The 13,350-nt window shown below is 36.4% G+C and overlaps 1 protein-coding gene across 1 annotated transcript; it reads left to right on the top strand.

Moving 5' to 3' along the window:
• The first annotated feature begins 378 nt into the window (after positions 1-378).
• Positions 379-8,896, top strand: LOC121294113 (DBIRD complex subunit ZNF326-like). The gene is made up of 10 exons (XM_041217687.1): positions 379-484; positions 1,270-1,990; positions 2,194-2,512; positions 2,834-2,990; positions 3,933-4,053; positions 4,590-4,737; positions 6,332-6,437; positions 7,548-7,678; positions 7,994-8,089; positions 8,436-8,896. The coding sequence occupies exons 1-10, from the start codon at positions 469-471 to the stop codon at positions 8,556-8,558; spliced, it is 1,938 nt and encodes a 645-aa protein (XP_041073621.1). The 5' UTR covers positions 379-468; the 3' UTR covers positions 8,559-8,896.
• Positions 8,897-13,350: the final 4,454 nt, after the last annotated feature.

The raw sequence follows: 13,350 nt of genomic DNA, 5'->3' as shown, positions 1-13,350 counted from the left end.
TGACAAATGAGCTTTTGCTATTTGACTCATGACAGGAAATAATTTAGATGTGTATTACAGATTGCACACCCATAACGTAAAACCTAACAGGATGTAAAATCATTTTCTTTCAACATTTTGATTTTCTTTGTGACTGAGGTGGTGTGCTTAACTGGGGGTCTCATGAACCATAGGCGCTGCAAAACGTGATGAAGGCAATGATCCAGTCGGAGTAGTTAGTGTGTAGCACACACAAAAAAAAGGATTGGGTTGGTTTTGTCAAGTGTTTAACAAATAAGTAAATATATACTCAAAATGCTAACTGTAGTTAAAAACTAATAAATCCGCGTTTACATTTGCACTTGTCTTAAAAGTTCTGCTTTCGTCATCATTAAAATAGGTTTGGATTTCTCTGTATATCCCATAACCCTTTGTGCAGTGACGGAAGTGGGGTTTAGAGTACCTTTACCCAAACACTTCCACCGGAAGATGTATAGCAGCCCAGGTAAGAGCGATTTCATGCCGCTCGTCGTTTGCTTAAGGGTTTTTCAATATAACTAATGTTACTGGGATGATTCATTAAGACGTTTTTAACGTAGAATTTTAACACGGTACCAGAAGTAACTGAGTGTGAAAGCATTTGATTTTCCTCTGCTCTGATGATAATACAGTCATGAAGATTTAGGAAAGCAAATATGTGTCGTATACTACTTTATAAAATATAAAAGTGCTTCTAATACAGTTCAGGCACAGTGAATTTGAACACATAATACATTTTTGTGTGACGTACGCTCAGTTATCGTAATCGCACCAGGTTTGGTTGGCCTACCTGTTTGTTTACGTTTTGTGCTGGCTACACGGTAGGTGTGCCACCTTTTAAGTAACGTTCCCATAGTTGAAGAAATACGATCCTTATACTAGTCGTCCTTATTCTATGTTGCTATACAAAAACTGAAATACATTTGAAAAGTTACATTAAACAGTTACATTTTTTTATTATTATTATTTAAATTGCCAGAACAGTACATGTATTCATTTTTCAATTCCTTTGTGTTGCCTAGTTTACTTGGGCTTGTCCTTTTGTGACATTTTAGGACACATACATGGAAATATTCTGCCATGCCAGTTTGCTCACTTCTGTATTTTTCTCTTTTCTACTGTTTAATTGTTATTGGTATTAATAGTCTATGTAAAAAAAAAAAAAAAAAAAAAAACTTGCAACTCTGTTACAAGTGTTCCATGGTAGCGATCGTTGCCTTTTGAATAATACTTGATCCGTTTTATTTTTAGAAATGAATCGTGACTATTCCAATGGGACGTTTGGTGGTCAGGCACCGAGAACGATTGGTTCATATTTGTCGTCTGAACGTGTAACTTTTGGTGGTCCAACCGAAAGATCATTTGGTTCATATGGTTTGTCTGAACAGGGAAATTCTGGGGGTCCATCCCAAAGATCGTTTGGATCATATGGTTTTTCTGAACAAGGAAATTCGGGTGGTCCGTCCCAAAGATCGTTTGGATCATATGGTTTTTCTGAACAAGGAAATTCGGGTGGTCCATCCCAAAGATCGTTTGGATCATATGATTTGTCTGACCAAGGAAATTCGGGTGGGCCATCCCAAAGATCGTTTGGGTCATATGGTTTTTCTGAACAAGGAAATTCGGGTGGTCCATCCCAAAGATCGTTTGGATCATATGGTTTTTCTGAACAAGGAAATTTGGGTGGTCTGTCCCAAAGATCGTTTGGGTCATATGGTTTGTCTGACCAAGGAAATTCAGGTGGTCCATCCCAAAGATCGTTTGGGTCATATGGTTTGTCTGAACAGGGAAGTTCTGGTGGTCCATCCCAAAGACTGTTTGACACATACAAATCGTCTGAGCAGCAAAACAGTGGAGGTGCTACCCTAAGAAAGACACTTCACTCTTATGACTCTGATCAAGGAAATGCTGCTCGTCCAACACAAAGATTTCTCAGCTCATTCAGCTTGTCTGAACTGGAGAATGCTGAAAGGTAGGCTTTTTTTTTTTTTTTTTTTTTGTGAGGTGTGGGCAGTCATAGCATATTGGTTTTCCAGGAGATTTTATTTTCTTATTCATGTTAATGATATCCATTAATTACTACTTTTATTAGGCACTGTGTAATGCTTTTAAATTTTCTTTTGTGACCAATTTATATCCGAAAGTTCACCTGTTTTTTTACTGCCATTTTTGCAGGTTTGGACGCAGCGAGTCTTACCGATCAGGGTCTGATAATGGTGGCTATGGAGGTTTTGACAGCGAATATGACAACTCCTTCCAGAATAACCTTGACTCTCATGGAGTTACTAGAAGTCTGAGTCATATTGATAATGGCAAGTCTAACTTGGAACCTTCTTACCCTGGTTCAAATTCAAGAGCTGGGTTTAGGGATGAGGAAAGAGGCGGTTATTCTTCCTACAGCACATTTTCTTCACCCCACATGAAGCCTGCACCTGTAGGTTTTCGGGGGAGAAGTTACGGTCTGGGAGGACCAACAGCATTCAGAGGCAGAGGGGTAAGTAGATTATATTTAGCAGAGGACTAGTAAATTGTTAGCCTTTTAATTCTGCTTCAAATAACCCTCATTCTCTTTGAAACTTTCTAAATAATAATAAAATAATAATCCCACTAACTCATCCTTAGCTTTTCCTTATTTTCTAACAAAGCTGAAGCCTGTTTAAGCTGTTTGTGCATCATTGGAGTCTGCTTCCATTCGGTGGATTCTTTCTCTTTGCTGCATGCTGACTTGACTGCCTAGTTTACACTGGCACATTTGCTTTTCACAAGATGCTTCAGAGTATCCATGACAACAAATCCAATATTTCCTTCCTTGCAGCAAATGGGAGACTTTAGGACACCTAGACCTGGAGTATATCAAGACCAGATGACTATTAGGGGAGTAAAGAGGGAGATAAATGCACCCTACAGACCAAATACATTTAACAAGAAGCAAAAACTGACTAAACCTTTTGTACCATTTATAAAGAAACCAGGTAAGGCATTTTTATAAGTGTGTGTGTAGACGCACAGGTTTTAAACAAAACAAAGTTAAAAGTTCTCATACAACACTGATGGCAATGATAAAACATGTAAGTCCACAAGGGTTTTGAAACTGAATGCATGTAAGGCCAGTCTGTTTACACAAACGTTTCTGAGTGGTCTACAAGTTGAATTCAAGGCTTAAGTATTTATTTTAAAGCAGGCAACTCATGTTTAATTAGGACAAGTCATATAAAGTTACGAACATGCATAAGTATGCTGCATGTTACTATATTATACATTGCAAATTATTTTGCAAACCCCAGCAAGTCAACCTCTCGTGTTCGAGGCACACAGATTTATTATTTTTGTATTTTATTTAATGGAACCTTTTTGCTAAATAAGCACGTGTGCCCTTCACTCAACATGTAAAGTTTCCATTGTCCGGGACTCGCATGCTGATACAGTAATAGCAGTACTGTTCATGGGTTAATAAAAAGGCCTTTTATTTTTAATAGTCTAGGTGTAGCAAATGGGTTGAAAAGGTTTGTCGTAGTGGCCATATACCTCTTATGATTCCGTGGTTATTATGTTGTACTCGCTGGTCACTGTCATGTCATTCTGTGATTTCTACAGTAGTTGTAGTATTTAAACAAAGTAAGCCTTTGGTGTATGAAGGTATAAATGAGTATGAATGTATATAGATGTATTTATCCTCACACTGAAAAATTTGTTTTTATTAAAATATGCTTTTTTTCATTTAACAAAAATAAAATGATTTCATTCTTTGTGTCTGATATTCCTGGATTATGTAAATATTTAAATTTAAATTCTAGCATTTGAAACAGTTTTATAATATACAAATATATTACATTAAAAAAATGGCATGGTTGCTATTAAATTATAATAAGATTTGAAAAATATAAATATTAAGTTCACTATTTTCTTTTTTCAAGGGAATAGTGATAGTGGAAATAAAGAAGAGGAGAAAAGAAAACTTGAGACCAGACTTGAAGCCAAAAGAGATAAGCAAAGACGCAGACGGGAGAAGTACAATTATAAATGTGGTGGACAAAGGTAGATATTATTATAATAATAATAATAATAATAATAATAATAATAATAATAATAATAATAAGGAAGAAAAAAGCAGGATTGATCCACTGAGATTCAATAAATTGTTCCTTGGGTGTCCTGCCCATTTACATGGCATGTGAAACTGAAGCCTGGCCAGAATGGTGTTGACCTGTTTAAATGTGTTCATGACACTGGGGTTAGCGCCCCTGCTCTTCTTCGAAAAATGTCAGTAGGATCTTTTTAAATGTCCAAAGGGTAACCATTGTAATGTCTTACTTTTTCTGGACACGTACAGTACATTTTTTGCATTTGCATGGAAAGCAAATAGAAAATATTTGTAGTACAGCATATTAACTTTTCTTAATTTAGTTTTTTGCTAAACAATTTTTTTGCACCACATCATGCTGTACTTTCTGATAGGATCTATTGTGTACAGCCCTTGTGTTGTAGGTTAACATTGCTTTCTTCTGAAACCGCTAGTTCAGTGTGTTACTGTAAAAACGTTAACTCAAATTAACCTAGAATTTCTGTTACAGAGTAGTATACACTTGTTCCTTCTGTAAATTCCTGACATCTGAAGAGAAGGAAATTGAAGACCACCTCGAAGGCTCTTATCACCAGGAATCGCTGGAAAATATTCGCAAGGATGCCAATTTAGATGAAGTAGTCATCCGTTTCTTACATGTAAGTACCATTTACATGGCTTATTTCCTCCATAACTTCAGACGCTAAAACAGATAACAAAAACTATAAGTAACAGTGGACATTTTTTTGTTTGTTGTATTTATTGATTTGTTTCAAAACCTGGGAACATGCAGGGAATAATATTTCAAAACAATATAGATTGAGCATTGAAACACATGGAATATCACTCAATGTGGTTGGCTTAAATTAAATGTCCAGATGGTGAAAATCTTAAATTCTTACTATTTAAAACAGACTGTTGACCAGTTTTGCATTTAAATTAAATGAGACCGGCATCTGGTCTAGAACAATCAGATGATCCTCATTAACATTAATAAAGCCTCAGTGAGCTCTGTGAATGGCAGACATTGTTTCAGTAGACTGAAAATGAAGTTCAAGTAATAGGCATGTCACATGAATGAACATCGGCACAAGATGCATTGCATACAGGTAAGAAGTAATGTCAGTTGTATTTATTTTAGCATGCATTATATGCTAGAGGAGGTAAATAACAAGAACAGTAACAATCATTAAAACAATAACTATTTTGTTTTATTGTTAAGGTATAAGCCTCCCTGTAATAGAGAATGACCCAACTGCCAGTTCATGTGTCTTGTTGCATCCAGGCCTGTGCATATTACTTTGTGACTTGGGGCTCAAGGATGTTGCTAGTGCCGTTTTAAGATGGGGATGGATCCTCACTGACACTGACTCTCGCTGACGTGCCTTGCCGTTGAGAAGCATGCTCCAGATTCCAAGAATATAATGATTTCCTGAAGAAGTGTTTTGTGTGAGCACAGGGCTGGCTGTTTAGTGTGCATGGTGTGGAAGTCCTAATAAACATGCAGTCAGTCCAGTTTAATGTCACGTCATTTGAAGTTGCTGGTGAAGATAAAATGAGGATTAATGGGCTCCAGCTTGTGTAACTGGAATATCATCTGCTGTCACTTTGCATTACTGTCATAAGAAAATTGTCATAGGGCATTGAGATCTCAATCTTTCTGTCCAAAGCTCCAGTTAGATCGTCATTTTTTGAGAATCACAGTTGTGTGATGTAAAAGCAAATGACTTTCCCATATAAGATCTGATTCAAGTCTTCTATATTCATTGTCCTCCATAATGGGTGAATTTCCCTTGCAACAGGCAAATGGAGGAAGCACTCATCCAACTAAGCACAGGCATTCCTTATCCAGTTTTTGAGGGTCTCAGGGTCTGACTTGTAAATTATATTTAGTGTCTGATTCGATAGGCTGATAAAGACTACATCTTTCATTGATATTTGATTAGAGAAACTATTCCAAACTATATGTTGGATGTAGCTCACAATACTAATAGCTGATTGACTGTTTATTTATTTTGTTCTCTACTTGTTCATGATCTTGTGATTTGTAATTCATATTCTGTATTTAAAAATTGAGCACTTGCACTTAACATCCCTAACACTGGGAATATGGATTCGAACTGGATTATTGGTTCTACAATTTTGCATCCTGAATATGTAGAAATATAGACTTTTTTTGTCATTTTTTGAGCATTTCTTTTTTTTGTATATTGTTAGCTGTTTGTATTGAAGTGAAGTTATCTGTCTCCATAGGAATCTATTGTACATAAGTTTAAGAGGAATTTAAAACACAAACTACAGTGGCTCGCTATGGACCCACAGCAAACTTCAGTGCAAACACAAAAGCATGTAATGGAAGGTATGTTGCATCATTTATTTGGAGTGTATGTTTTAAATGTGTGTACCTTACTTTCAGGAAACTTATATATTCACTTTTTGTAGTAACATCTATTAACAGTACACTATATAATAGTCATAACTACTTGAATGATCTTCTCTAATCTTGCACGGAAGTCTGGGACTGGTCAGTACTGGAAAGTGGTGTCCGTGGTTCATAAATGCCTAGCAGTGAAACGATGCATCATTTGTACTTTCTTAGATATATCATATTTAGATACATGACAGAATGCACCACGTGATTTTTGAAAGTTGGAATAAATACACGCTTACCCTATCATTAGACAAAATAGTCGTTAGTTTATGGCCTTGGTGGCTGTATTTAAAATAAACAGGAAAAGCAGACACAAAAAATAAAGGGAATGTGTGAGAGAAATGTCTACAGTAAACTGAGAACGTTGTAATTAATGAGAGTTAAAACATTATTTTCATAATCATTTTAAGACTATAATCAATAACTGAACATTTCATTATTGTCCAACTGTCGGTCATTGAGACCTTCTTTTGCTTGTGTTCCTGCCTCTGGTCTTACTAATGAAGGCTTGGGAATTTCCATGAACATACTGTTAATTTAGGTCCTGATGCTACCTTTTTTATGCTTCGATTACCTCTTACGTATTTTATATTCTTAGTGGGAGATTATTTATCTGTGATATCACTTAATTCTTGGCATTCTAGTAATGTCGTTCTGCAGTTGAATGAGCACTGGGATACATATCCGTCCAGTTAAAAGCTTCATCAGTCAGATAATCAGAAATGGCTTTTGGGATTAAATAGTGTAGAACCAATTCATCTGTTAATTAACCCTCAACATGCAATTTTCACTCAATACATTTTCCTGTTTGAATGTGTACGAGGTGAGTGGTTTTTTCTTTACATTTCTTGTGTACACTCGAGGACTTGAGTTTGGGATGGAATTTGCTTTCAGATTAACTATCACTTCATATTAAGGCTTGATACATTATTTTACATGTGTATTTTAAATCTGATGGGGGGGGGTTACTTTTGTGTTGTATTGTACAGTATCTCTATGGGCTCCCTCTAGCAGTAACTTTCATTTCTGACTTTGCAGCTGTAACGGAAGACGACTACATGAGAAGAGCTACAATGATTCACTGCATTGCATGTGATACCTACATTCCTGCTACCAAGCTCTCTGCACAGGACCACCTGAAATCCACCATTCATCTGACAAAGAAAGTGGTATGTAATAGCCCTCTAACTGTCTATAGCTAAACATTGCGCTAGCCACATTTAATCTGTGCCATTTATTATTGCCAGTACATTTCCTACATCATCTATGACAGGTGCTTCTGATTTTGTTGTTTTAACCTATGCATATACTGTGAATGGCAGAGATTACAACCCAGTAAAATATAACATGACTATAAAAATGTCCCTTTGCTCCAGAATCTTAATCTGTAGGCAATGTAGAAAGTAGCTGCCCTTGAGTGAATCTTCACAGCACTCGTCCTTTTATTGTATCTGCTTTTGTATGTCTCGTTTTGTTTCCAACAGGAGTATAAGGAGCAATTGAAAAGGGAGCGTGTTTTAATGGCTACCAGCTTGCTGAACAATCCCACTGTAAAGGAACGTTATGAAAGGTTTGTTAAGGTAAGGCATAGCACAGGCTTTCTGGTCAATGCACTGGAAAGTGGAAAAGAAATGTAAACCGCAGTATTTAGAAATGTCGCATCCTGAGAAGAGGTGCTGCTGTTGACATCCTGCTAATCCATCTGAAACCAGCCAATAGTAGAATATATCTGTCGAAACAAAATTTTAAAGTCTGATGCATTTATGAGCCTTCAGTTTACTATGCTGAGTTGGTCTGTTTTCAAATGCTCTTAAAAAAGAGATCATGTTCTGTAACACCTTCATGTACGCATATGAACCAAGTTAAGAGAGAGCCCCCTCTTGTGCTGTTACCTATAGATTTGACATAATGTAACAACTGTTTCAGGGCGAGAATCCTTTTGAAATCACAGAAGATGATGCTGAGATGAAAGCTCAGAATGATGATGCTGAATTAAATCACCAGACTGATGACCAAGCTGTTGCTGAAACTGTAATTGAGATGAATTGATCACACTGACGAGAAGCAAACCTTGGTCTTTTAAATGCTTTGAAAAAGCCAACTCTTCACTGTGTATTTAATAATAGACAGAGCAGCAGAAATCTGCTTTTCCCCCGCAATGTACCTATTGTCTACCTTCTAGTCTGTTCCTGCCACACACAGCCATTCGTACGTAAACTGAATCTCCTGCTACTATTCTTATTGTTACTGTTTTATCTAACTAGTTTTGTACCTGTAATGTTAACACCATTCTCTCATTGTGAACAGAACACATTTTGTAATATTTGGCTATTTTAAAAGAGAGCATTGCATGGTTATGTAATACAGTTGATTCTTTTTTTATTTCAGTTCTGTAAAAATTAAAATATTCAGAATCATTTGAAACATTGTTATGCTTTTTTATATGAGCAACTCTGTGGAAATAAAAAACATAAATAGGTCCATAGGCATATTAATGGGTTGCTTAGATGGGGAACAGCTAACGACTGAAGAGAATGTGAAAGACACTTGAATTGAGACTCCTCTTCATACTGGTGTAAGTTATTTTAAAATTTACTATTTTAGGGAATTCACTCACCAGTTAAGATTACCTGTATTGCAGTATACAGCGAACTCTAAGATTAAATGACCACTTCTACTTCCAAAGGTGAAATTCCTACACTACAACAAAATGTGAAATTATTATTATTATTGTTGCATTCTACTGTCTAATTACTTCTTAGTTAAAAACAGAATGCTTTGAAGGAAGACCATGGAAAACATCAGAACGTACGCAGAACGCTTTCTGTCAAAACACCTTGGGTAAACTGTTTTTTTCAACAGTAACAACAAATTGTGTACGATAACTAGCACCATTTGTGAAGAACCCATTACCAAACATGTAGATAGAAATGCTTTATTGTGAGTGTCCATTTCTATTAAAATAACTGTAATTCTATTGCAAAATAGATCTTTTAAAATCACACCCCTTCTATAGTAGTCACTTCAGGGATAAATCCACGATTGCTTATAATGATGGAAGGGTTATGAAAGCATGGCATGACTTTGACTGATAGTCTACTACTACTGTTATCTGCATGGCCTTTCACTCATCGGGGGGTTGGATATCTTGTCATTTATTAAGGACGCTGTCACTATGAAATGACAGATGCCTGGATAAAAAGCTCCTGCATCTCTTTGTGAGTACACCAAGTTCAGTGACTGCAATAACAGGGTGTTGTTCTTTAATAACTGTTAAATTTATTCTACTGAGGCTTCACAGAGGAGTCCTATTGCTCCCGTAGGGCTCCCATGATATCAAACTCTTAGTTTCATCTCCGCTTCTGTCTCCAAATTTAGAGACACCATGCTCCCAGTAGCACTGACCCTTCCATTCAGGGTTCAGCATTGCTGGAAAAGTCGTAAATCTCAATTTTTGTTGGCTCCCCTCACCAGCTGGGATATGAAGATGAGGGCTCTGATCCCGAGTCCCAGACGCCCCCCCAGAGGGAGTAGTGGAGCCACTTCTTTGAGCTTCTTCTGCAGGTACAATTGGTGGAGACCTTGTGAGCTCAACCTCTCTAGGAAGTAAATGCATACTGGATTTTCCGTTTTAGACACAAGCCCTTGAAAATGGACCTGTTAACAACACTGGTCATTTCCAAAAGGTCACCACCAGGCCAAATAACAAAGACAAGGGAAGAAAAAAAGGATGGATTTGGAAAATCTCAAGAAACTGCTTCTGTTTGCCAACGTCTTCCCTTCCCTTAAAGATCTAAAATATATGCTACACCCCCAGAACCATATCTTGCTAGTCCTGCTGCAATGTATGCACACTGATTTAAATTTAAACCTGGAGTTTGAAACTGTACTTTTTATGACAGTGTGTCTTACTCCAATTTCTTGAGATACCTACCACACTTGTCAATTTATAATGCATTCATTAATTTCCTGGCTTTGCCTTTTACCTTTTTAATAATTAATCATTTAGAGAACTGTCACCTGTTATTCTCTAGCCAGCAGATAGAGGGCGCCCAAGCCACAGTTTTAAAAACAGATCAATCAACACTAGTGTCTTATTTAAAACTTGTAGATGTCACTTCTTCTTTTGCAAGTTCTTTAAAACGCTTTTTTCAGAAAAAAGAGGCATACGAGTAAATAAATACATAAGTAACCAAGTATATGTATTATTGATAATTACTGTAATCTGTTGGTAAAATCTCTGCTCTGCCATTGACATTGTATAACCTTGGATAATAACCTTGTGTGTCTGTCCCATCAGTGTCAAAATGAGTAAAAGCAGAACATTTTATATATATATATATATATATATATAGTATATATATATAATATATATATATCTATAGATTCTAAGACGAGGGCAAAGTGACCCCATGGCTACGCTAATTTTTCTCCCATTATAAAAAGGAAAGCATGAAGCTGTTTTAAGAATTAATCTTTAACAGGGCTTAATTTGCTCTGTTCAATTTGAGTAGGAGAGATTTTTGATACAGATTTCTTTGTCAGATTCCTACCTACCAAGAAAACCCAGGGGCCATCTAGGAACATACACTGTATGCATCACCTAGACGTGCCTTCCAGCAGTCTCCACTATCACAGATTATCCCACTGGCTTCTTTGTGTAGAAGACTTGAAAGTATTTTTTATAATAAAATTGCAATTAATTTCAAAAGGTAGACGAGTGCTGTATGTAACTTCTTAATGGAAGTGCTTCAGTGCTACCTAACTAATATATTTAATCTCAAATTGCTTGGTAATATCTTTGTGCCCCAACTGAATCGCCGGGCAGATCATACTGAATAGCAAAGCTAGTTCTCTGTAGAGAAAACTGGTTGGCACCTGACTATCCCAGTAGCAAAAACAGTACCCCAGGAAGGTATCAAGTGATTCAATCTCTCTCCTTTGAAAAAAAAAGCATCACACCACTCCTTCGTGTTTACCAACAGCTTATATAGAGATTGCTTATTTTCCATCTTTAGCTGTTTTAAGTAATGCATGATTTCCCTAAATTAGCCCTCGGAGGAGCTATCTCTAACATTCTTGTATTTATAGAAGTAATGGGTTGAAAAAAAATGCTAAACTGATATAATTATGCAGCCCAACTTTGCTTTGAGAATAAACTGCAAAACTTATGAAATATGAATGTGTTCAGGGTGCAAAGTTAGTTAAATATTTACAGCCCTGTGTTATTTGACAACCACAGTCAACTGCAATAATTGTTCTGCTACAAAACTTTGCACTTCATTTATTGGTTAGTAGTCTGTGCTTCCAGTAAACACTGCAAGTTTGCCAGACACTTAATTTTGACTTACTGGGAATTGACAAAAAATGTTTTGTTTTACAAAAGTTATAAATAATACATATTTAACAGTGTATAGGTCTGAGAAACATGGAACATGTGGAGGTTTTTTTGGAGACGCACATGCAAGTTTGTGGATTGTGAGGAATGGGGTGGAGGAGAAGTCCCGTTTGAGTCATATTTATTTTTAAAAAATATAGAATAGCAGAGATATTCAAACCCCCTAAAGAATTAATTAGTAAAGTTGTTGTTTGTTTTCTTAAGACTTGGTTTAGCTTTTAGGTAGTGAGTTTTGCTTTGCATTGGTATTTTTTTTCTTCTTTCTCCAATGGACCTTTACTTTCTAAGCAAGCTTTTAGTGAGCACTAGAAATAATTGAAGAACTGAAATACTTTGCCATTCTTTAGTTAAACCACAACCTTTACCCTCTCAATGTTTTCAAATGGTAGAGGCTCTCTCTAAGGGCTTGCATGCTAATGACAGCTCTTAAAGCTCCCCTCAATGCACAGAGAAACCCGTACTCTTTGAAGTTATACAATAACCTTCTTGAATATAAATGCCTGAATATAAAGTAATTAAACATTAGGTGGGCAAAGAATCTTAGCTACAATATTAACTCAATCTAAAAATGAATGTTTGATAAGGATCAATGTCTATTATTGCTACTACATATTTTTTTAACAGACAACATTAATTGGGTGCCTCTTATTCACACATAGTATTCCTGTTTTTACATTTTTTAAAGAGCTGTGAGGATATTTAATATGGGGGGTCAATCACACCATTAAAAACAACGCTTCCCTGTCACATTAACTCATGTTTTCCCAAAATTAATTTCCCAGGAAAAAGAATTAGACCCATAGCCTAATGCAAGGTGGTGCACATTTAATATCAGGACTTTTAGCCTAGATTTACAGGATTGTAGCCTATGCTTTATGTGCTCACTGCAATTAACATTAATCTTTTCTGCACATCCCCAGAGAAATCAAACTTTATACAGTGTGTCCTTTTTTTCTACTAACTTCAGACTTATTCACAACTGATCATAACCGATTGCATGGAGCTGAAACTGGACCTGGTCATTACCTGAGTAGGAGACCCTCAGAAACAAGAGCTGCTCTAGAAAATGTTTCTGGTGGCACACTAGTCAGGATTCACCAATAGACAGAACTAAACCAATACCGTGTCATTATGTAAGGCAGGGGTGTCCAATCGCGGTCTTGGAGAGCCATTCCACTCCAGGTTTAACAGGTAAAATGAGATCATGAAGTACTTCAGGGCCTGGGTGGAGGTTTAATTAAACTTTTAGAACAGGGTTGGAACAAATGCCAGGACTGGAAGGGCCAACTTTGGCCACCCCTGATGTAAGGGGGCACTATCAAGAATCATTGGACGTTCATCAATTAGACAGGGCAAAACATTCAAGGGTAATGTACTGAAATAGGTATCTACTGTATAGTAATACTATATATATATATATATATATATATTAGCACTTTACCG

Source organism: Polyodon spathula, chromosome 18 (assembly GCF_017654505.1).
Source record: "Polyodon spathula isolate WHYD16114869_AA chromosome 18, ASM1765450v1, whole genome shotgun sequence".
Lineage (NCBI taxonomy): Eukaryota > Metazoa > Chordata > Actinopteri > Acipenseriformes > Polyodontidae > Polyodon > Polyodon spathula.
This window is presented reverse-complemented; position numbering and strand designations above follow the sequence as displayed.

What these genes read in the sequence shown, in the direction of transcription:
- LOC121294113 (XM_041217687.1), top strand. An exon ending in CAGCATTCAGAGGCAGAGGG is followed by an intron (nt 2,513 to 2,833) that starts GTAAGTAGATTA and finishes CCTTCCTTGCAG; the next exon opens with CAAATGGGAGACTTTAGGAC. An exon ending in ACAAAAGCATGTAATGGAAG is followed by an intron (nt 6,438 to 7,547) that starts GTATGTTGCATC and finishes CTGACTTTGCAG; the next exon opens with CTGTAACGGAAGACGACTAC.